Below are 24,278 nucleotides of genomic sequence, written 5' to 3'. Positions count from 1 at the left end.
TTTTTGAGACAGTCTCACTATGCAGCTCTGGCTGTCCTGGAACTCACTATGTAGGTCAGGCTGGATTTGAACTCACAGCGGCCTGCCTGCCTCTGACTTTGAAGTGCTTAGATTACTATTACCTGTGGCTATGATTTATTCCTTTTTATTTTATATGTCTGTTGCCTGAATGCAGGACTGTGCACCATGTGAATGCAGGACCTGTCAACTGATCTAGAACTGGAGTTGTAGATGGCTGTGAGCCTCCACCTGGGCTCTCTGTAAAAGCAGCTAATGCCTGCACCATCTTTCTAGCCCTCGAGACTGAATTTCAGTGGAGACAGAGCATGCCGTGATGGAAGTGCTGAAGAGATCCAGCCCAACAGGAAGCTACCATTTCCTTTAGGGTGGAGGTTAGGTGGCGCCATAAAGACAGTCGTGGGTAACAAACCACCATGGGCTTGTCCAACAGTGGCAGGAGCTGCTGAGGAGAACACATTGTTGCTGGCTTAGTGTCTCGGCCTGGGCATTCTGGCTAAACCCAGGCGGCACACAGCTGACCCAAATACCCAGGAGCAACCTGTAGTGGCCTTTCCCTCTGTGAGGCAGACGGCCACATGCCAGGATAACTGGCAGTGTCTGCTAGCAAGTGACATGAGAAACATGAGAATTCATTAGTGAGGAACATGATGAGAATTCATTAGAGAATTCGGAAAAACTGCTGGGTGCAAGAGCAATTTACAAAAAACATAAACTGCATCTGCAGACAGCAGAAACAAATATCAGATACAATTTCAAACGATCTCCTTTACGTCAGCAAGACCCCATATATTGTGCTAAGATTATATTTACATATTTTGTCTATTCCTTTAAAGGATAATGTGAGATAATACTGTGAGATAAGGGAAGCTATTATAGGTAGAGAAAGGTTCTTTGCACACTGTAAACATGCTAATTTTCTTCCAAACAGTCTAATTCACTCAATTATTTGCTAATCAGTAACCCTGCAGGGTCCTGGGGGAATTGGACAATTTAATTATGGGAAAGTGGGGGAAAACAATTAGCAAAGAGGGAGGAGGGGAGAGGATGGGTAGGAGAAAAAGGGGGTGGGGAGACGCAGAGGCAGAGTATAAATTAAATTCTAAAACTGAACCCGCTGCCAGAGAGGTTATTTCTGGGGAACATTTGCTCGGGAGATTCATAATTTGACAGCAGTATATAACAGGATCCGGGGAGGAAGCCACAGAGACATGGAAACTTAATGCTATGGTTTAGGCTTTTTTGTTGTGTTGTTTTGGGTTTTTGTTGTTGTTTCTTCTGAGACAAGGTTTTTCTGTGTGGCCCTGACTGTCCTCTCGACCAGGCTGGCCTTGAACTCAGAGATGCCCTACCTCTGCCTCCTGAATGTTGGGATTAAAGGTGTGTGCTACCACTGTATGGCTGGTTTAGATCTTTTTTTAAAACATTTGTTATTTTTATTTTTAAATTACGTATGTGTGAGTGTGAATTCAATGCTCATGGAGGCCAGAAGAGGGCATCAAGTGCCCTGTGAGATGAGTAAGCTGTGAGCTGCAGATTTTCTGGAAGAGCAGAAGAGTGCCGTGTACTCCTGACTGGCCTGGAATTGGATATGTAGACCAGGCTGGCCTTGAACTCACAGAGAGAGAGATCTGCTTACCTCTGCCTCCCAAGTACTTGCATCAAAAGGCATGTGCTACCATTCTGAGCTCCTTTATTGATTGACTGATTTTTTTTTTTTTTGAGACAGCCCTGGCTGTCCTGGACCTCACCTTGTAGGACCAGGCTGGCCTTGAACTCAGAGTTTCACTCTTCCTGGCTCTCTTATTTTTAATTTTTTTTAACTGAGAGATTCATAGATGCATCTGATTTGTTCTGATAAAGTCCACCCTCTGGGTGCTGGAGAGATGGCTCAGTGGTTAAGAGCACTGTCTGCTCTTCCAAAGGACCCGGGTTCAATTCCCAGCACCCACATGGCAGCTCACAACTGTCTGTAACACAAATTCCAAGGGATCTGACACCTTCACACTAACGCACATAAAATGAAAATTAAATAAATTAAAAAAAAAGTCCACCCTCTGTTCCTTTCCTCTTTTCACCGCAACTATTTCTTGCCAAGTGTGGACTCACTGAGTCCACTGGGCGCTGCCAGTGTGCGCATGGGTATGGAACCATCTACTACATAATGGATCATATGGCTTCTCAAGGGCCATACACTTAAATAAAGCTGACTGTCCCTCTCCCAGTAGCCATCAGCTACCATTGACTTCTCAGCTATGTTTGAATGAGAGCCCACCTTTTCATTCTTTTTTTCTTTTAGGGGAGTTAACACTGAACAGACTTCCAGGAAGCTTACTGAGGCGCCACAGACTGGTGCAAGGTAAAACGGGTAGTTTTACAGGAAGTTCCAGATTTCCTAAGGGCAGGAAGTAAGGGGAGCAAATCTCTCAAAGAGCACTTTCTTCAAATTAGCCAAAAGGGCTGGAGAGATGGCTCAGAGGTAAAGAGCACTGGCTGTTCTTCCAGAGGACCCGGGTTCAATTCCTATGCACCTAATAGCAGTTCACAACTGTCTGTAACTTCAGTTCCAGGGCATCCAACACCCTCACAAACACCAATACACATGCAATTTTTAAAAAAGACTTTTTAAAAATTAGGGTTGGAGAGATGGCCCAGTGGTTAAGAGCACTGTGTACTCTATTCTAGAGGTCCTGAGTTCAATTCCCAGCAACCACATTGTGACTCACAACCATCTATAATGAGATCTGATGCCCTCTTCTGGCATGCAGGTGTACATGCAGATAGAGCACTCATACAATAAGTATATAAATAAAACTTAAAAACAAACAAAAAAACCCTCTTCAAAGTAGCCAAGAAATGTCTGGAAAAGGAGAGATACCTAAGAGGACAGATCTCAGGCTCAGTCAAGGCTATGTGTACTCATAACTCTTCCCAGTGGAGTAAGCTGTTCTATAAATGGATGTTTGCGATGTTCCATAATGTCAGCACTGCACTTGGGGGGGGGGGGGCGGTGAGAGTGGGGTGGGAGGGGCTTGATGGCAGGCAGGTTCTGTGGTATCTTAGCATTAGGTTACTGCTTTCTCTCTGTGGGAAAGGGCTTGCATTATTCATTGGTATTATGTTTCATAAGCTCAAGACTCGGCTTCTTTGCTAAGATTTTGGTTCACCCATGATTTAACTTAGAAGTTTCTAGGTGGTAATTTCATTTGCACAAAAGATTTTTTGAAAATATTTTATTATTTATTTTTTGCTTGTTTGTTTTGGTTTTTGAAATAGGGTTTTCCTGTGTAGCCCTGGTTGTCCCGGAACTTACTCAGCAGACCAGGCTGGCCTCAAACTCGAGATCTGCCTGCCTTTGCCTCCCGAGTGCTGGGACTAAAGGTGTGCGCCACCACTTCCCAGCTTGCACTAGTCGATTTTTATCAGTCCACGCTGGGTTAGACAGATGCTGAGTGTTTACTTGCACAAGTTAAATGAAGTCATTCTGTCGCAGTTTAACGTAGAAATGAAGCTAACTGCAGCTTTCTAAGATGGACTCACTCAGGGAAACCGTGCAGCTTAAAACAGCAGTTGCACACAGTATAGTGAGTGGGAGTTTGAGGCAGAGCACCTGTTGGGAGTTAGGCGATGGAGCTAAGCAACGCAATCCAAGAAGCCACACCACGAGGTAGGCCTCATTTGAGAGGTTCATTAAGGCGGGTGCAGAAGCCCCTTCTTGGGGGTAGAGAGAAATTAAAACGGATCCTTTTATAAGGCGACTCAGCGCATGCGCAGGAGGTAGATATGTTATTTGCCACCGTTGCACTGATGGTGACCTGTTCTGCTATCGCCAGATTCCTGGGGCTGACGTCAGAGCTGCCCGATTGCTAATAACACAGATTGACCCTCTCAAGTAGTTAACCTTCGCTAGGGTGTTGGGTGGGTGGGGCAGCTCCATCTTTTTCGAAGCTGTCCTGGAGGTCCACATCCAAGCTATAAGAGACTACGGCATTCTGACCCTTGAGCGTCACTGGGATGGATAGAATGAGTGTTTTGGAGATCTGGGCAGGCACACCGTTAGATAAACACTTGGTTAGATAAACCGTTAGTTTGGCGCCTGGGGTCCAAGGCGTCGTCTTTGTCCTACATGAGGAGGGTAAGTATCACATGTCCAGCGACCTCTGCCTAGATGGAACACACACCCCGCCACATACTGGGCCTGGCCATACAGACAAGGCCAATACAGACAAGGTTCAGCAGCTTTTTACCGACACCCCCTGGGTACCAGGCTCTGTCCAAAAGGCACCACTTAACCTGACCGGCCAAAAAGCCAGTCAACACGAAAGGCACGCGGGGAACCTGTAGCACTAGCGCCCTCGAGGACCTCAGGTCAAAGGAGGCCACTCCGTGTGCGCATGCTCCAGGCCGGAGCGCCGTTCGCGCGGCGTTGAGTGACGTCACTGGCCGGCGCCAGCAGGAAGGGCGCTGTGCGTCACATGTGTGCGGAGGCCGCGGGCGGGCCCATGGCGAGCTCCGCGGGGTTGGCGCTGTGCGGCCAGACGCTGGTGGTGCGGGGCGGCAGCCGGTTCTTGGCCCTCTCTACTGCGAACAGGTAAGAGGCTCGGGTCGCGGGGGGCGGAGCCGGACCGCCGCTGTCCCATGTCCTCTTGGAGTCCTTATCCTCAACCCCCTTCACCCCGACCCAGCGCCCCACGACTTGCACGGCGGGTCCAGGGCGCTTCCGGACTCTACGTGGGGTCGAGAGGGCCGGGTCACGCGGGTGTCGCGTTCCGGGCTTCGGGTCCTGGCGTTCGAACCTGCTTGAAACCTCTGATGAGAGTCACGTTTTAGGGGACTCTCCCGGCTCTCACTGAGAACAGAACGTGCCCCCCCCAAGCTGGTCTGCGTCCACCATCCCGGCTTTAGTTGCTTTACAGGACTTTTAGGTTCTTAACCCCGACACCTCCCAAACCGGACCCTGAAAATGGACATCTCCCTAGAAGCCCTACACACTACTGGTTTTGCTTTGTGATTTTTATCTTTATGTGTCGGTAGTGCTCGGTCAAAGGATTCTTAAATCAGTGAATGCTGAGCAAGTAATTGATCCCCAGGTATCTACAGAATCAGTGGCAGTCCGTTTTGGCTTCTTTTTTCCTTTCCCATTTAGTTTTGCTACTTTTGACATTTGACGATGAGGTGTGTTCCTCAGTTTTAGTCTTTGGTGGGAGGCTAGTGGCCAGCAAAGTTTCATACTTCGAGAATGACTTTTCTTTTTGCAGTTCAGCGTTTAATTGGTACAAGATGACTTAATGTCCCAGGGTACGGGGTCAGAGCAACAGAGGGGAGCTTAGCTTCTACTAGGCAAGGTAGGTGATTCCTATATGAGTAAGTGCCTGAGGCTCATAGCTCTCTTTCCCCAGCAGGTGAGTCTTGTCTCTGTACTGCACAAGAGCAAACTCAGCTGTTTTAAAATTGGGACCAAAGCCTAGCTGAAAAAAATAGCAGAGCCTGGCGGTGGTGGCGCACACCTTTATTCCTAGCGTTTAGGAAGCAGGAGGAGGTGGATCTCTGTGAGTTCAAGGACAGCCAGGGCTACCCACAGAAACCCCCATCACCACCACAACAAAAAACGATATCAGAACATAATCAACAGTTTGGGGCCAGGAAGACGAAAACGTTGATCTCAGGCTTGCACCACTGTGCCACGCTAAATGATTTGGAAGAGAACCATGCTGACTGTTCATGATGTTCCCTCTCAGGAGGTTAAACAGCTGGCAGGTCTTGGCTCTTCTGTGTCATGGACAAGGCCCATAATTTAATGGCAGCGAAATGTTTCTGTTGCAAGAGTGAAAGGAAATCTTCCTGTATGTTTGTTAATGATCGCTCCCTCCTGTTTCTTCCCGTTAGTGATGATGGCTGCATCTTCACGTATGATTGCGGTGCCGCAGAGAAGAAGTCCACGCCACAAGATAAAGGGTGAGATGTGGGGAAGCGAACTCGTCCACCTGTGGTTTGTGTGGTGAGCCAGGACAGGACTTGCTGAGTCGATTAAGTCCCAGTTCCTGATACCTAGTTGTGGGGCTGGGCTAAAGTTCCACTTCAGAAAGAAACATGGAAGTAACTTTAAATTTAGGCATTAAGAATACTTAGGACCTGCTCAAGTACTTTTAGTTTCTTAGTACTCATTTCTGTTGCTGGCTTCTCGAAGTAATAGTGAGCATTTTAAATGCTCTGAGGGCACGTGTGGGAAGTTAACTAGTCGAAAGGTATGCAGCAGCCTGTGGTGGTTTTGTGTGCTGGCTCAGTGCTGTGACTCAGTTTCTTATTAATGTTCTTGGTCTTAATAACAATCACCAGCCTTGGGTTAGTCCATGTCTGTGAGAGCGAGGCCATGTGTTCGCTGAGTCCTTCCAGCCTATGCTGGATGTTAGCACGTTTGCTGAGACAGCCTGTTGAGTTAGGTGTCACACTTAGAAAATTAGAGCTGTTCTCTGAACTTCCTCAGGTCCCCGTACTCGTTGGCCACATGAACTGCCCAACCAAGCATCTTCTACTTTACCTGTATTAGAATGGACAAGCATGGTGACTCAGGGGAAGCCTAATTGTGTTTCTTTCTTCCCTTCTCTCAGGGAGGACGGACAGTCCACCGACAAGGGGAGTGACATGATTCTGGCATCCACCTTCTCCAAGTCTGGCAGCTATTTTGCTTTAACGGATGACAGTAAGCGTCTGATTCTTTTCCGTACAAAACCATGGCAATGTCTGAGTGTCAGGTATGAAATGCTAACATTGAGTCATTAAGATGTCCTGTGCACCCTTTGTCCTTGCATGTGGGCAGCAGTAGTGAGAGTAACCGTTGAAATGAGCACTTTGGTGGGATGTGGGGCTAAGTAGCCAGTTTCAGGCAGTTCAGCTTGGAAAGGCAGAGCCAGGTTACACAGAGGCTCCTCTGGCTTCAGTGTCAGCACTCAGTGATACTGTGCCACGATGCCCCCCTGCTTTCCTCGTTGCTGTAGCCTCATGCCCTACAGGAGTAGGACTGTTAGCTCACACTCTCGAGAGTGCGTCAGGGCTTTGGGTAAGTGGACGTGGGTGTTGCACATTTGGAAGCTAGGTGATCTGAGGTGGGACAGGCGTCTGTTAAAGGACAGTCTAGGTGCGGGGTGACACCAGCAACTGGGCAGGATGCAGGTCAGGGTTCTGGTCTTCTCTCTCAGGAGTGCCATACGTGCTCTGCATCACTTACTCCTCCTCTCAAACACACTTTTCTGAAGACAAGGTGCAGGGAGAGAGATGGTTGTTGGGGAGGAAGATGTTGGTGATGATGGTGAGGAGGAGGAGGAGGAGACTCTGAATCTCTCTGTATTTCCCAGGGTGCTGCCTTTTCTCAGTGCCACCTTTTCCCTGTGAATGGGGTCACAGTGCTGGGCAGGTTACAGTTTTGTTGGCTCCAGCAACCTTCTAATACAGATGCTCTGTGTCTCCTGAATCTCTGGTTCGTTTGTGGCATCAGCACATAGGGCAGCCTCAGCCAGGGCCTCATTTGCCCTCTCTCCCCCCTGATGCTGATTGAACTGTGCTTTATCCATCAGTTTTCTGTTGCTGTTTCAAAGCAGAAGCAATTCTAAGGAGGGCTTCTTCTGGCTGGTTGTTCAGGAGATGCACGATCAGGAAAGGCGTGGTGCTGGTACTGTCAGGATGTGTTGATTGGGACAGGAAAGGCATGGTTAGCAGAGCTTACAGTGCTGTTCCCTTACCTACGGCTATGTTAGGATTCAGAAAGCAGGGCTGGGCAGTGTCTCTCCAGGTCTGCCCTAGGGCCTCATGTCTGCCAGCTAGGCCGTGTCTCTTAAAGGTCCCGTAGCCTTCAGAACTACACCATTGCTCTGGATAAAGTGTTCAAGCACATGAGCCTGTGGGGACACTGCACTTTCATGCGGTCAGGTAACATTTGAGCTACTGACATTCAGTAATTTCAGCTGAACTCTCTAGACTTTTAGTTCATCCTGTCTTCTAAGAGATGAGTGGGAAAAAAATGGATTCTAGGTGGCATCTAAAGCAAAAACATCCATTCTGCCCTCTTCCAGTCAGCTTAAAACAGAGGCTTGCATCATTGCCTATGTTTAGGTGGCACTATGCATGTTTTGCATCTTGGATGATAATAGATGTGCACTGTTTAGAAACAAGAGCACAGCAATTCAAACAAAAGAACACGCAGTGTACCAGGCTTCCTCAGGCCTCCTACAGACAGATGATTCACCAGCAGGGAGTTGGCTTTCTTTTCTAATGTACTTATTTGTGTGTGCTGATAGGTGTCTGTCTGTGTGTGTTCATTTGCATACGCACCTACATGTATATGTATACCTACGCTTGGAATGTTTCCTCTGCCACGTGGGCCCTGGGAATGGAACTCAGGTCATCTGGCTTGGCACCGACTTAAGGCTGGACTTAGAGGCATGCATCTGTAACCACAGCACTCCTCCAGCAAGAAGGGAGGTAGAGGCTAGAGAAAGGGGCCCCTGGAGGTTGTAGGCAAGCTAACCTGGTGTACACAGAGGCAAACACCAAGAGATCCTGTTCAGACAAAGTGAAGGCAAGGAGTGCTGCCTAAGGTTAAGAGAGTGTGATGGTGACCCTTTTTGTCCCTATATCTGCTCTGACTGCAGATGTGGGCATAAGAATCCTGGTCAGCCTGGCATGGGGTGGGATAATCTCCGATTTGCTTGATAGGTGTTGTAGATGGAGTCCATTGGGCTCAGAGCTTGTTCCCCTGCTGGCCTGCACCCTCAAACCCAGTATATGGCTCACATAAGCTTATGTGTTTGTAATGCTTCTGAACTGTGGACTGCAGTTGGCTGTGGGCATGGACAGTCTCCTGACTATTCTCATCATCTTGGTTTTTTAAGACAGGGTTTCTCTGTGTGGCCCTGGCTGTCCTGGACTCGTTTACTCATTTGGTAGACATGGCTGGCCTCAAACTCACAGAAATTGGTCTGCCTGTGCCTTCCTGAGGCTGGGATTACAGGAGTGCAACCCCTCACCCGGCTGGCCTCCCTTTTTAGATGCAGGGCATCTGCAGCAGGCCAACAGCACAGCTGGGCGGTTGGATAAGGAGGCCCAGGTGCCTCCAGGATGAGGATGTGTGGGAGAATGAGATGTAGCTGCTGCAGCTTAGAAGGCGGCAGTTGTGCAGGCTGCGGGCATGGAGAGGCAGCCTCCTGGGGCTGCGGTGGCTGCAGAGTTCCCCTGGCTGGACACACAGTAGTGTCCCTGCTGCCCCTCGGTTGACGGGCATTTCCCTTACATTTTGCTACTTCAGAAAGCACCTCAGTGGACAAACAAGTGTAGTGTTTGCGTCTGTGAGCTGTGGAAGTTACCAGAGTAAATTGCAGGTCAGAGGAGCTGTACTTGTTATTTAGACCCGTAGTCCCAGAGTGCCCTCCAAAGGTGCTGTATCTGTGTCATGTCTTTTAGGGCTTGTGTGCCTCACTGGCATGTGTAAGGTGTTGGAGGTCATCTCCAACCCCTGTGTAAGAATTTTTAAGCTAGGCACGGTGGCGTACACCTGTAATCTCAGCACCTGGGGAGGCAGAGGCAGGTGGACATCTGTGATCTCGAGGCCAGTCTGGTCTACAAAGTAAATTCAAGACAGCCAAGGCTACACAGGGAAACCATGTCTTGAAAAACAAAAAAGAAAATACTATTTATGTGTATGTGTGTGTACCTGCTTATCTGTGTGTACTGAGTATGTGCATGGTGACTGAAGAGCCCAAAAGGGGATGTTGGATCCCTTGGACCTGGCGTTACATGTGATTGTGAGCTACCAGATGGGTGTTGGGAAACCCAGGTCCTCTGCAAGAGCAGCAAGTTCCCTTTAACAGCTGAGCCATCTCTCCAGCTCCTGCAGAAGAAAATGTGTTTTCTCATCATTTGGTATTCTCAAACCCTTGATCTTCTTTGAAAGATAGCCCTCATATCCACTCTTACTGCTCCCTGCCAGTAAGCTTTCTTAAACTGCACACTCACTTTCGTTTTCAAACTTGCTTCTGTATTTTTGTTTCTTATCAGTAGGAGGAATTTCAAACAGTTTGTTGTTGAGCACAGTTTCTCTGTGTAGCCTTGGCTGTCCTGGAGCTCCCACAGTAGACCAGGCTGGCCCTAAACTCACAGAGATCTGCCTTTGTTTGCCTCCTGAGTGCTGGGATCTACTGGCATGTGCTGCTGCTGCCACCCAGTGGCTTTAAAGCTTTTTACTAAGTGGTAAGAGCTCCTTGGAAAAATCGAAATTGCGAACTCCTTTGGGATTTTGGATTTGTGCAGTAGGGCAAAGTAAAATCCTTACTTTTCCTGTCTGGTGAGAAGTCCGATGGTACTGTGTGGGATGGGCATGAGGAAGGAAGGGTAGAGAGTAGGGGAGGTGGTCTGAGCAAGATGGCAGGAGGCACATGGGAGTGGGGGTTGCTCAGTCTCCTTCACACTGGAGTTAGAGTTAGGGGTATAGTCTGGTGGTGTCATTTTACTTTGTGGGCACAAATCTAGGGATCTGAACCTGCTCCCTTGAGGAACACCACCCTTTACACCTCTGACATGCAGCTGGTTCCAGCAGCTGTGTGTATTTGAGTTTGTGTGTACCACATAACACTGGGGACCCCAGGCTGCTCTGGGAGCATTGGCTGAGCCCTGGGTGCTACCCAGCCACTGCCTTCAGCCCCTTCCTCCCTTTTCTTCCTTCTTTTCTCTCCCTCCTTCCCTTCCTTTTTTTTTTTTTCTGGTTTTTTGAGACAAGATTTCTCTGTGTAGCCCTGGCCATCCTGTACCTGGATCTGTAGGCCAGAATAGCCTCATTCAGTGCTGGATTGAAAGTGCGGGCCACATAGGCAGCGTCTACCTTCAGTCTAAATGTGGGAGAATTATAGTGACAGTCAGAATCTTTCAGATTTAGTTCAGAGTGGTAGGGCCACAGAAACTACCAGTCAGGTGAGTTAGGAGGCCCTTATTTGCCTTTGGGCCTTAGGCCAGGGTTGCCACCTAAAGGTGAAGGCACAAAGGGACAGCTGAAACCTTTAGTTTCGGTGGGTGGGTTTGTGATTGAGGAATCTTGTGTGTGAAATGGTGTGTGAAGTTGCACCATTCCTGAAAGTATTCTCCAGGAAGAGGCTCTGCACTGGGCTGCTGGGGATGTGAGTTTGGCAGCTGTGGCATTTGAGATCCTTGGTGCCTGGCAGGACGTAAGCAGTGTGGCTCTAAAGGCTGGCTTAGGGCAGTGCTGTGTGAATGGGAGCTTCAGGGCTCATCAGCGAGATGCTTTGGCAGAGACCAGCCTGTTCCCCCTCCCCTAGAACGCACCAGAGGGGAGAGTACTCACTCTTCTGTGGGGCTCTTGGCCATAAACCCAAGATTAGGGAAGTGTCCAACATCTGCTGGGACATGGTCGGGGCTCAGAGGGGCTACTGCCTGAGTTCCTGGAGTAACCTCCCCTGCGCACTTCTGTCTGGTGATCTGACTTGGGCCCTGATTACAGTCTTGTACCCACAGCAGGCGCCTTCTTGAAGTTGCATCTGTGGCCCAGTCTGAGAGGCTGGTAGTGTCCAAACATGGACATTTCTGCCTGGGGCTGAGTAGCAGTGGTGTGGCTTGGGAAGATGCATGCTGGATGCGAGTTCTGGGGCAGAACTGGAGTCCTCATGTGTCCTCATGTGTCACCGTTGTTGGTTTGTCCTGACCCCGTGCAGAGCTTGTGCTTGGATTTGGCCCAGCTGCTCACTGAACCCGTTAGCACAGCCTTGGTTGCTAGGCTCTGGCCATTTGTTTTGCTTCATTGGCTCCAGAGCCTAATTGTCTTTCTCTTGTTTGCCACTGTACCCTGTGGAGCAGCCCCTCTGCAGCTGCCCTGCTGAGTAGAGGGGGCGGCGGTGCAGCCGAGTCCCTCCCTTTTCTTTTTTGTCTCTTGTGGAAGAACACTGTCCTCAAGATTCAGGTTGTTTCAGGCTGCATATGGCCAGCCTGTGGCTGTGAGTGTGGTTCCTGTTCTACCCTAGTGTTAGCTCCTCAGCAGTGGCTACTGCCTGTACTCAAGCAACAAGGAAAGCAGGGAGGCCGGGCTTCTGTGATGAGGGTGCGTGCACTGCAGAGCAGTGTTAGAGTCCCACTCAGAGGCGTCTCCTAGGCTATGTGGTTACTAGGGAAAGGGGTCTGGGTGCCATCCCTGGTATGGGAGAGGAGTGAACCATAACCAGTGCCACTTCACCGAATCAGCTTGCAGGTGGAGCTTACCGTGGGACCTGGATCAGGACTGCTGTGAACGGGTCGAATTAGACAGACTTAGGCGGTCCTCAACACTGTCCCTGAATTTTGAACTGGGGATTTGGGCTATCTGATGTTTGCTCTGTATTGCCTGTGGCCTACACTGCTCTGGGTGTGAAGGCCCTGACAGCCTGATAGTACCCATGGGCCTCCTGACTCTAGGCACAAATCTAGCAGCAGAGTCACAGAGAAGTTCGGGTAGGGTCAGGAAGTAGGTAGAACCAGATGGTCCTCCTGAGTGGGGAGACTGCGGGGCTGGGGTCCAGAGAGCACGTATGCACGTATGCATAGCTGACACTTGTCTCCTTCAGATGAGCAACAGACGGTTCAGGTGTAGGGAACAGTATCGCAACATTTTACTATGAGCTTTTCAAACACTCAGCAAAGCTGGACATGTTTCATAGCAAATGCTCAAGAGACAGGTCTGTATTGTAGTTTTGAGACAGGATAGAGACCTGGCTGTACTCAAACTCAGAGCACACCTGCCTCTGTGCTCAAACTCAGATACACCTGCCTCTGTCTCTGGAGTGCTGGGATTAAATGTGTGCAACCACACCCAGCTGTGTCTTTCGCTTTTTGAAGGAGAAGTCTAAAAGTAGAATAGGGCGAAGGCCCCGCCTTCGTTCCAGCTCTCTGCGTTGCCCTGTGTGTGGGGCTCCGTTTCCTGCAGTGAATGGCGATGGCCGCGTGTAGAGTCGGTGCTCCCAGCCTGCAGCAGCCTCAGATCCTGACTGTGCGTTTACTACTAGACCTGTGGAGCGCCCGCTCCCGGCCTCCCCTCTCAGGTGTGGTCAGGAACACTGGGCAGCCCACATTCAAGCAAAGCCGAGGAAGAACAGGCCTGCTCTACAGTCCCAGTGACTGCCTGAGTCAGTGATCAGTAAACGGGTGTGTGGGTACACCTTTGCACTAGGTAAAGGCAAAGGATTAGAAGCCTAGCCCTTTTAAATCGACCGTCTCTCTGGCTTGAGCGTCTGAGGGTCCCTGTGCTGGCTTTGGACACTAACCAGCTCAGCTCTCTGTTCTTCAGGACTGTGGTGCGGAGGTGCACTGCCCTGACTTTCACAGCCGCAGAGGATCGGGTCTTGGTGGCTGACAAGTCTGGAGACGTCTACTCCTTCTCTGTGCTGGAGCCTGATGGGTGTGGCAGGCTGGAACTTGGGCACCTCTCCATGCTGCTAGATGTGGTAAGTGGGGCCACACAACACTGTCCACGGCAGCCAGGACAGAGAGGGGAGGAGCATGGGGTTCCAGAGCAGGAGACTCCAGAGCGGCATTGACAGGGTACTTCCGGACCACAGTCCGGGCAGTGTAGGGAGGTGGTCAGAGCTCCTTGGCCTATGGTCTTCCCTCTTTTCCCCTCCTAGGGTTTGGCCATGGCCCTGGCCTCAGCCTGTAGAACTGGTACAGGCCGAAGTGGGGTGGAATCAAGGGCTGTGTGCTACATGGCACTGCCATTCAGTGTGGGGGATGGGAAGGGTGCAGCAGGAATGGCTGGGGCGGCATTTTGGTTGGTCTTACTGTATAGTTTGGCTCTGGCTGCATTTAAGCTGAGGAATAGGAACTGGGCACTGCTAGGGACCCTTCCTCTGTCCCCTGCCAGTTCCCATTGCTCTTCCACACTGCACTGTAGCTCCCTGAAACAGGCCTTTCAGGGTGGCCTGGAGAAAATCCAAGCACTCTCATTGTGCTTTCAAGACCACCCAGTGAGTGACTCTCCTTCTGCTGACCTCCGGTGATGTAGGCGGTGAGTCCTGATGACCAGTTCGTGCTCACTGCAGACCGGGACGAGAAGATCCGGGTCAGCTGGGCTGCTGCTCCACACAGCATCGAGGCTTTCTGCCTCGGACACACAGAGTAAGTGCAACCCTGCCCCTCCTCAGACAGGGAGATCTGGGTCACTTGGATGTGAGTGGGCTGGACACTGGTGGCTGATGGTAGACTGGTACAGGCTCCAGGATAAGTGATGGCTCAGAGGTCCTGAGTTCTATTCCAGCAGCCACATGGTGGCTTTCAAACCATCTAGAATGAGATCTGGTGCCCTCCTCTGGCCTGCAGGTGTACATGCAAGCAGAGCACTCGTTTAAAAAAAAAAGTTTAAATAAAATAGGACTACAGGGTAGGTGTGGGGATTCCTGTAGCTTGCTCAGGGCCCTACTAGTGGCAAAGTAGCTGCTGCTGGCCTGTGGGGTTACAGGCTGCAGAGCTAGGCTGGGTTTTTGTGGCCTGGTTTTCTATAACCCAGTCTCTGATTGGGTTCCTTGGGGTCCTGGTACTGGACTGGCTGCATAGTGGCCCTGTGGGGTCTTCTGACTGCTCAGTTGTATGCCTTTCCTCTTCCCTGTGCCCTGCCCGCTGAGACTCACTGACCTTGCATGTAGGCATCTTGACGGAGGCAGGTTTGTGGGACGGAGGCAGGCAGTGCTTCCACACAGAGCTGCGTCCCCTACAGTGCAGCAGCAGAACTGGGCCCTGCACCCTTGGTCCAGATGTAATGCCAGCCGTGTTCTCAGTGCTGGTGTGGGTGTGTGTGCAGTGTTCTCCCTTCTGAGCAGGATGAGCGGCCCCCTCCCATGTTCCGCATGACTTTCCTTTGCTCCACAGGTTTGTGAGCCGCATCTTTGCAGTGCCCAGCCATCCTGAGCTGCTGCTTTCCTCCTCTGGGGTAAGCGTTGTGCTCGCTGGGTGGTCACGACTGGGTTACTGTCTCAGAGAGAGCAGGAGAAAATAGCCAGCCTCTTGTCCCCAGCTAGGGTGCCAAGTGCACTGGTCTCTGTCAGTGGAGGCCACTAGAGGGAGCACCTTCCTGACTCTTAAGAGTGGCCCCTTTCTTCAGGGCTGTGTATGTAGTTTGTGTGTGTAGTATGTTTGTCTGCCTGGTTCCAGCATGGCAGCCGCTGTAAGTGGACTTTGCTTAGTGGGGGCAGGGGGTCTGGCCATTTTGGCCCATTTACCCGTTGTGCCATGGATGGGGGGGGTCTTGATTCACCTGTCGCACTGAGGCTTTCTAGGTGCTTAGTGGTACAACAGGTTAGCTTGAGGTACTTTACAGAGGGATTTTTCTTCATAGGGGATCCTAGATGTCAGAAGGGACTGTCCACACCCAGCCTTGTGCAGTGGCCCATGTTTCCCCTCCCCCAGCCTTTCTTGCTTCTGAGACAGGCCTCTTGAGCCTACATGCAAACCCTTCTGTCTGTGCACAGGATGGCACCCTGAGACTCTGGGAGTACAGAAGTGGCTGTCAGCTGCAGTGCTGTGACCTGGCCAGCCTACAGGAGCCCGCAGAGCATCCAGGCCACAAGGTAGCTTCATGCTCATCTTGGGTACCGGGTGCTTGCCAGGCGCCTCCTGCTGCTCTAATGGGGAAGTCATCTGTCAGAAGTGTTTCCTTGCTGTCAGTGTCTCACTTCTTCCAGCTTGGGAGACCCAGGATCTCTAGTTCTGAAGATGCTTGATCACCTGATGGGAGACAATTCACATTGTACTGTGTGTGTACATAGGAGCTGACTTACAGGAAGGCCTCCAGGGATACTTAGCCATGAAAAACAGTGATGTTGGCAGACAGCCTCCCCTGTGTTTGTCAGTGTTGGTGACACCCCAACATTCTCTGTGCTCATGGAGTACCTCCTGGTACCTGCTGTCCCATGCTTCCTCTGGTATCAGGGATGGCCCCAGGTGGCTCAGCTATATGTCTTAAAGTTGGGTAGCATGGTGCCTGCCTTCTGCCAGGCCAGCCAATGAGCAGCAGGTGCTTTTTCCACACTTCATGGAACTTGGGACTTCTAAAAGCTTCTGTGTGTATTGCCTCCTGTCCTGGGAAGCGGAAGCCCGTAGGACAGTTGTGTCTCTGATCACAGCCTCTCTTCCCATATGTCCCTGCTTTCCCACCTATTCGCTTGCTTTGGAGGCATGTCACAGGCCTGCAGGGAGAGACAGGGTCACACATGCTTCTGTCTAGTGTGAGACATCACACATCCTACTGATGTGATGATCCTACCCTCCTCTTACTGATGTGTTCTCTCTTTGCCCTGCTTTGGCATTATGAGGGAACCATGGTGCCTATGGCCTTACCTGTTCTGGTGAGAAGGATGCGTAGATGACCTGGGTGCAGAGCCTGGTTAAGCAGCTGCTTTTTCTTGCAGGGGTTGGCCGCATCCAGGATTGCATTCTGGGAACAGGAGAGCTGTGTGGTGCTTCTGTGTGAATGGTAAGACAATGGGTTTCACTGTGTCTGTATGTGATGAAGACATGGATGGCCGTTAATCCTGTTAAATTCTCTTGAGGGAGGGACGGGGCCCTCTAATCTGCCCCTCTAAGGTGGTGCTCATATCCACTGGCTTAAAGGGTAGCAGTGGCATCCCTGGGAGCCACCGTGCATGATGGCAGAGTTACCAGAATTCCACTGGCCAGTTCCCCTTAGAACTGATCCTGCTGGAATCTGCTGGGGAGTTGGCACCCCAAAGGCAGAGTATAATTGAGGGGCCTTCTGCTGCTCCTTCTCAGTGCCAGGGCAGGTCTCTGGTGCTCTGCATACTAGCCTGTGATAGCTTGGGGATGCTCTTGGCTCTCCTTAGAAATGAGAATCTAGGTTTGAAGAGGAGAGAGAAGATACTAAGAACCTGGCCTGTCTCTACCAGTGGTTCGCAACCTTCCTAAGGCTGGGACCCTTACAAAATTATTTTTGGGGCTACTTTGTAACTGTAATTTTGCTATTGTGAATTGTAAATATCTGGGCTTGTTGATGGTCTTAGGCAGCCCCTGTGAAAGGGTTGTTTGACACCCCTAGGGATTGTCACCCACAGGTTGAGAAACTCTGGTCTGCACCCTTGGGGTGGGGTGCCCATTTCACTCTTTGTCCTATATTGGTTAGTTCTTGCTGTAAGAACTAAAACTTGCTATAAGAACCAGAACTCAAGACAGGAAGTGTGTGCCATCTCCCGGGGTTTGGGTGATTCAGGGTCTTCAAGGTGGTAGGGGCAGGCCTGCTGCTGTGGGCATGCGGTCGCAGTGGTGACCAGTCTCTCTCTCCTGGAAAGCGTTCCTGTGGTCTTCGTCTTCCAGCTTGATGCCAGCAGACAACAGCTAGTGTTCAGACAGCAGCTGACTTTCCCTCACCGAGTGTGGGATGTTGTGTTTGAAGAGACTCGGGGGCTGTGGGTTCTGCAGGACTGTCGTGACGCTCCCCTGGTGCTCTGGAGGCCCGTGGACGGTCAGTGGCAGGTGAGAGCATGCAGCACCTCCATGTTTGGAGCATGCTGTTGGCGGGGGTGTGGCAGGGTGTTGGTAGGTGGTAGCTGTGATTTTCTCACAGGCTTGAACCTCTTCAGCTTGATCACATCTAGGTCCTATGGCTGTATCCCGAGGCAGTTGTGACTGGAGGCCTCCTGTAGTGAAGTGACCTGAGTGCTAGGTTTGTCCCTGTCCTGGTTTGGGTTCTGGTTCCTGTGTGCAGGAGGTTAATTTGCCATCAGCCATGGGTCCCGATTCCCGTCTGATCCCATACTGCTAAAGCCAGCACTAGGTCTGATGTGGCTGTGCTTTTCCTGTGTGCAGGCCCTGTGCCAGGGGCCTTGCTGAATACTGATGGCGTGGAGGGAGCAGTGCAAGGACATCCCTCCCAATCCCATGAGGCTGTGTGTGAGGTGGGACAGCCCTGGAGCTCTTGGCTAGCTTCGGCTTCCTGGGCTCAGCTCATTGGGCTGAAGGCTTTTATATGACTAGCCCTGGAGGTAGGGAACCTGTGCCTGAGGATAACCCTGTCAGGCCTCTGACTGCTATGTCTGGCTTCTGGTTTTGGTCCTCACCTGGCTTACTTGTCATCTGCAGGCTGCTCCTGAAAATGCTGTGTCCCAGAGACTCTGCAGCCATCTCCGGGAGAGCTGGGCCATGATGGAAGGTGAGAGCTCTGTTAGGTCTGAAGTTCAGATAAGACCCAGCGGGAAATGAAAGGTTCCACAGCCAGAGCAGACATAGCCAGGGAGTGTGATAGCAGGAGGGTGCTGCTGCTGCATGTGCAGGGAGACGCAGTTGAGGGTGTGGGTCAGAGCAGTGACACAGAAGGCCAGCGCTGAGTTGCTGGCTGGGGTGTAGCTCCAGGTGTCCACTGCTATAGTTACTGGTCAGAGAACGGTAGTTCAGGCAGGACCACCCAGAGCCCAGCTTTTATGAAACAGTTACTACTCCGAAAAAATCTTGCAAAGCCAAGGCTTAGAAGTTAGGGTTCCTAAACTCTTTCAGGGCTGCTTGCCCCAGCTGTGATCTAAATGTCCCTGCAGGCTCACTTGCCACAGTGCACTCTTAGTGGGGGAGTTTTCCTCAGTTTGAGGTCCCTCTCTTTCTGAATGACCAGCCTGTGCTGAGTTGGAATAAAAGTAGGCAGGACAAAGTGGGCGATGGTTTGTGTCCTCTGGCCCAGTCTGAGTCTGCATTAGCAGTCACGGACCTGTGGCCGGTCCCCCTTGGATCTCCTGACAGCCTTTTGATCTCTCTTACCGTGTGGAGTGAGGCTTCCTGGCTCCCACTGCAAGTCCTCATGCATGCTTGCTCTGCCTGGTTCTGTTGAGGGTTACCCGGTGCAGGCTCAGGGCAGAGCCTGGCTTCACTTCTAACACACTCCACACACAGATGGGGCACGTGTGGCCAGAGCCGGAGGAGAAGCATGCTAGCCTGTGCATCCTGAGCAGCGCCCGAGGCTGCTGGAGGGCAGGGAACCACACCACCCTGCAGGTTGGGGTGACATAGGGGCACTCTGGCATGCAGAGTGGAGCTGTGCCTCACCGGGGTGAGACTGGCTGAGGGGCTGTGCCCGTAGCACCTTACCTCAGCATTCAAGGAAGTCTACTGCAGTCTGCCGCAGTGTGGCGTGCTCTCAGCTCCCAGGGACACACCTCCTGCTGACGGCGTGCTCTGGGCCTGGGTTCTGTAGTTCCTGTGGGCTCTGTAGGCCGCCCACCATCCATTACTATGGACTGACACTGGCTGTTCCCAGGACCCTTGGGCGGGATCCATCCCTGCTCAGTAGATGGTTGGAGGATCCAGGCCTCACTTCTGTGCTACCCCCAGCTCAGGACCTGTAGCCATATTTGTCAGTGAATGAACAGGAAGGTGAAGGCAAGAGATCGCCAAGCCCTTGTCCCTACTTCCCACATCTACCAACCTTCCTTGGGCAATTCTATTGGAACAAGTCCCCAGGTCCAGCCTGTGTGGGTCCCAGGTGGTGAGGCTCCTCAGGGTCTTGCGGTGTCAGGGAGTATGGGCCACTGGGCCATGTTCCAAGTCACTTCACCTGGTTTGTTCTTGTCATAGGCTCTGTTGGCTCAGATGATGGCTTCCGCGGCCTTTATAAGGCCACCTTTGACAACATGACCTCTTACCTGAAGAAGAAGGAAGAGAGACTGCAGCAGCAGCAGCTGAAGAAGAAGCGACAAAGGAGCCCCCTGCCAGGGTCCCCAGAACAGACCAAAAAGGCTTGCCCAGAGCAGTCAGCCCTTAATTGCTGACAGTGGACTTGGCAGCAGTTCTCATTCCTGAAGCCCCACGGGCCGCACTCTTTTCTTTCTCCTGTCTGGTTTGTCCATAAGGAGGAAGATCATGGCAGCTCAGTCCCCAAGTAGCTCAGCACGGTCTCTGGTCTCCACCACCACCTTAGTCACTGGGCATAGGTTCCTATCTGGTTAGCTGGGCCTCCTCTTGGTTTCAGGGAAGACAGGGTGTTAGCTTAGTTAATGATTCTACATAGCTGTGGGTAAGCACCTTCACAATGAAGTATATACTGACCTACAGCACCACGCACATCCGCTCGTGGCGCAGTGCAGTGTGTGAGAATCTATAGGGAGGGTTCCACGCCATCGCTGTGGGCTCTCAGGCAGAGCCCTGTATGGCCACGTGGAGCTGCTGCTTGTGAGGCAGAGTCGGTTGGTGCTGCCTCTGTAGCTCTGTACTCTTGCAGCTGCATGTGAGGGCTTTATGTACCTTCAGGGAAGCAACATGGCAGTGGCAGTGGCCCTGGAGCAGACCTGCCGTGAGAGTGGAACCTTGGCCGGGCCAGCCTTGTATAGGGAATGACTGGTGACGGTGTGGGGCTGCTGCTTTGATGTAAACTGCACATGCCGCAGCACAGCAGGGGGTCACCGAGCAAAGCATCAATAAAGACAGTTCTGCACAGCTTTCTGGAACGGTCAGCAGCGGCCTTCAGTGCTGGTCTTAGTGAATGTGTGTGTGCTGCTCAGATGACATGGCTCTTGGTAGTTAGTGTCACAGATCAGCTGCAGTCCTGGCCTGGGTACATACCTGGGGAGTAAGCTGCTGCTGTGAAAACAGGAGACCTGACCTCCGGATACCCGCCCATATATACAGAACAAAGGCGGGACAAAGCCTAGCACACCTCTAACCCTAACGCTGGGCCTGCAGACCAGGGCCGCTTAGCCTAAACTGACCTTTCAGGCCCAGTGAGAGACCCTGTCTGGAGATGGAGAGCGATAAGGGAAGACACCCGGTGTCAGTCTCTGCCTCCACGTGGGCATGCACACTAGTGCCCTCTAGTCTACATGTAACACAATAGAAACAGCCTTGTGCCCCCGGCAGCTTCGCTGTCTCACCTGTATTCGGGTGCTTTATTTCTTCCCACAAAGTTGGTGGAGGGGTGTACATGGAGCAGGGCACACCTATGTAGGAACTAAACTTGTTCTGCTTCATGAACATAGAGATACCTGCTCTCCAGAGATGTGGGTCAGCAAACTGGGCTGTGGGCTAGGTCTTATGACCTAAGAAAGCTGTTTTCAAAGATTTATTTATACAGCATTCTGCCTGCATGTACATCTGTGTACCAGAAGAGGACACCAGATCTCGTAGATGGTTATGAACCACCATGTGTTTGCTGAGAATTGAACTCAGGACCTTTGGAGGAACAGCCAGTGTGCTCTTAAACCTCTGAGCCATCTCTCCAGCTTCCTAAGAAAGATTTTATGGTGATAGTTTGAATTTTAAAAGAAAAAAATTTGTGACTATTTAAATTCAAGTCTGAGGGCCAAGGAATACAGTTTTGCTGACAGCATATTCACTCAGCCCTTTGGTGATGCGCTGCCTATGGGCCAGGTAGAACCTTTGTCTGCAAAGCAGCGGTCTTCTCTGGGCCATCATGGCCTGTGGCTCAATGCAAGGAACCTTGAGAGGGCCATGTGTTCCTGGACCCAGTGGGCCCCTAACAACCTCTCTCCCTGTCTCCACTTTTCTTCCCAAGGATATGGTATTCATGACCGTTTCCTAGCCTACAGTGGCATGATGATCAGTACAACTCTTCTGGATCCATTTCCAGTTTGTTCCTTGGTCACAGTGGAGGCACTGTGGGGTGGCGTGGGTAGAGGAGGGTGCTGGGCCTTCATGTCCTAGCCAGGCTGCAGCTGACTGGCAGGCTCCTGCCTGCCTCTGGCTTTTCTGGCCCTGGGGTAGAGTCATTAATGCCTCTAGGGTGAGTACATAGCTAGGCTAGTCCAAATACCAGTACTTCAAGTTGCAGAAATTACTTCATAGCAGGCTGAGTGGAGTCCCATTTTTATTGGGACTTGCAACTATATTTTAAGATGTGTCTTTTTAAAACTTTTTGGTGTTTGGAGACAGGGTTTCTCTGTGTAGCCTTGTCTGTCTTAGACTCACTTTGTAGACCAGGCTGACCTCGAACTCAGAGACCCACCTGCCTCTGCCTCCCTAAGTGCTGGGATTGCAGGCATGTGCCACCACGCCTGGCTTGAGATCTGTGTTTTAGCAATCCGGTAGACCAGTCAGATCTAAGCAGTCATGATTCCAGGTTGTGTCAGGACGTCTCAGCAGCACCCGGCTTGGTCTGTTGTGGCTCTACAGCCACGGAGTCTCAGTTACTTTCCTTTCACTGATAAGACACTTTGACTAGGGCAGTTTATAAAGGAAAGAGATTAGTTGGGCTTACAGTTCCAGGGGTTTGGGATCCAGCCTAGTGGAAGGAAGGCATGGCAACAGGAGGCTGGAGTAGCAGCTCAGCGCTCACCTCCCATCCGCCAGCGGGAGGCAGAGTCACAGGGGATGACAAACCTTTTGAAACCTCAACACCTGTATCTAGTGACACAGCAACAAGGCCACACTTAGTGCTTAGCACACACTTAATGCTTAGCAAACATTTCCACTGCTGGGACCAAGTATTCAGACGTGAGCTTCTGGGGCTGGGGGGCCATTCTCAAACCATTACACAGAGCCTTTTTGTCAGTTTAGACCTGGCTTCTGGACTCCCCGGCCCCTCCCACCCCGCCTCATTAAACTATCTTCATTCCTTATTACCACATTTGTTTCTGTCTTGCTTTGAGAGAGACTCCTTGTGCTCTGCCCCGCCTCTCATTGCTTGGAGACATCTTATGCTCATAGTTCTAGTCTCATGATAGGTCATACGGAGTACAGCTGAAGTGCATGTGAAAGGCACGTGCTGGAATCTCACTGCTTGGATTCAAGTATGTGAAGCTGCCCTTGGGAATAGGGCATTTGCCAGCTACTGGGGCGCCACGTCCCCTTGTAGTTGGCTGCCTGCCAACGCTGGTGGACAGGCTGACCTCAGAGTGGTCCATCTGTGAAATTACCACTCCAGCCACCCGCACTGGATGGTTTCAAAGGTGGGCTACCTGGAAGAATGCCGTGAGCATTCAAGTTCCTGCTGTTTGGTCCACAGGGAAGCTTTTCTGTGGGGTACAGGGTTGCCCACTGACGTCTGTAGGAGCTTGATTCTAGCACCGCCAGGATAGCGGAGTAACCCCCATCCTGCAGATGCTCAAGTCCCTTGCTTAAGGGGAGTTCGCTGCAGAACCAGTGCCCTCTCTCCAACGTCCTGGCCTTGCTTTTGATGCTCAGTGTGAGAATTCTTCTCCAATCCTAGATCCTGAAGATTTTCCCTCATTTTTTTTTTCCTAAAAGGCTCCTGGTTTCATTTTACATTTAAGTCTACAGTCCACTCCGACTGTTCTGTGAGCTGAGCCTCTTCTGTCAGACATCCTGTTGAATTGCTTCTGCAGCTATCATTTCCTTGGATAAGGTTCTAGATTGGGAGTTTACAGTCATCTCTTTCCCCAGGGTTCACGGCCTTGCTCCTGGCCTGTAGATACCTCCTCTGCCGACTCTCAGTTCTCAGTGTCTGCCCCTCAGCTCCTGGGCACCCTTCCCGCTCTGCTTTGTTATCCTGGAGATGGGACCCTCAAGGTTTGTCTTTTCCTTGCAGGCGCAATGCTGAGGTCTGCCACTAGAGGGAGCGAGAGGCACACCAAGGGATGACGGGGTTCCGGCTTCTGTTGGCGTCTTGCTGCCCTGCATGTGAGGACATTCAGGGACACCCTCCTGGAGTTTAGCCGTGCCCAGTGGGTGGCTTCCTGGTGATTTGTCTAGCTCTCAGTAGGGAAGGGTTCCAACTGGGCCTTGGTCGTCAGCCCTTTGACAACCCCAACATCCTGTGTGGCAGTGGCATGGCCACACCAGCACACAGGTTCGGCATATCATATGCAGTGGACACTCAGCATCCAGGCTCAGCCCTTGTTTGTGCCTGTCACCTGCCCTGTGATGGCGGCTACCACGGAGAATGCACACTTTTCTACTGGGAGAGGCTTGTTTTTACTCTGTGATTTAATCAGTGTGTGAGTGTGTGTGTGAGTGTTCTATTTGGGGCGTCTTGATTCTCGTTGTTAACGTCCTTGTGAGCCATGTTCTGCAGTTCTGACTCTGCTTTGGCTGGCTTGGTCTGGTGACTCCCAAACTGCTGCCCTTGGCTCATTTTCAGGCCTCTTTTCTTCCCTGCTTCAGTTTGGGCAGATTTCAGTTGACTAATCTTCCCTGTGGCATTTAAATGCTGTTGCTCAAGGCCAAGGATTTTCTTTATTTCAGTTTTGGCCTAAGCCTTCTGTTTCCCTGACAAGCATAATCTAAGGCTTTCAATCCATCCTTGTGCATCGGGGCATGCATGGATTGCTGCTTGT

At 51.2% G+C, this 24,278-nt stretch overlaps 1 protein-coding gene across 2 annotated transcripts; it reads left to right on the top strand.

The window, feature by feature from the left end:
- The first annotated feature begins 4,451 nt into the window (after positions 1-4,451).
- On the top strand, positions 4,452-22,607 carry Wdr4 (WD repeat domain 4). 2 transcript variants are annotated; one of them, XM_021645166.2, is made up of 11 exons: positions 4,452-4,609; positions 5,905-5,973; positions 6,627-6,718; positions 13,331-13,487; positions 14,045-14,157; positions 14,905-14,965; positions 15,504-15,602; positions 16,443-16,507; positions 17,337-17,520; positions 18,127-18,196; positions 19,606-22,607. In XM_021645166.2, the coding sequence occupies exons 4-11, from the start codon at positions 13,473-13,475 to the stop codon at positions 19,797-19,799; spliced, it is 801 nt and encodes a 266-aa protein (XP_021500841.1). In that variant the 5' UTR covers positions 4,452-4,609; positions 5,905-5,973; positions 6,627-6,718; positions 13,331-13,472; the 3' UTR covers positions 19,800-22,607. The 2 variants fall into 2 exon arrangements, with proteins under 2 accessions (XP_021500841.1, XP_021500840.1); XM_021645165.2 differs by having other exon boundaries at positions 6,627-6,770.
- Positions 22,608-24,278: the final 1,671 nt, after the last annotated feature.

Source organism: Meriones unguiculatus, chromosome 16 (genome assembly GCF_030254825.1).
Source record: "Meriones unguiculatus strain TT.TT164.6M chromosome 16, Bangor_MerUng_6.1, whole genome shotgun sequence".
Lineage (NCBI taxonomy): Eukaryota > Metazoa > Chordata > Mammalia > Rodentia > Muridae > Meriones > Meriones unguiculatus.
The sequence above is the reverse complement of the archived record's forward strand: the minus strand, read 5'-3'. Positions and strand labels throughout refer to the sequence as shown.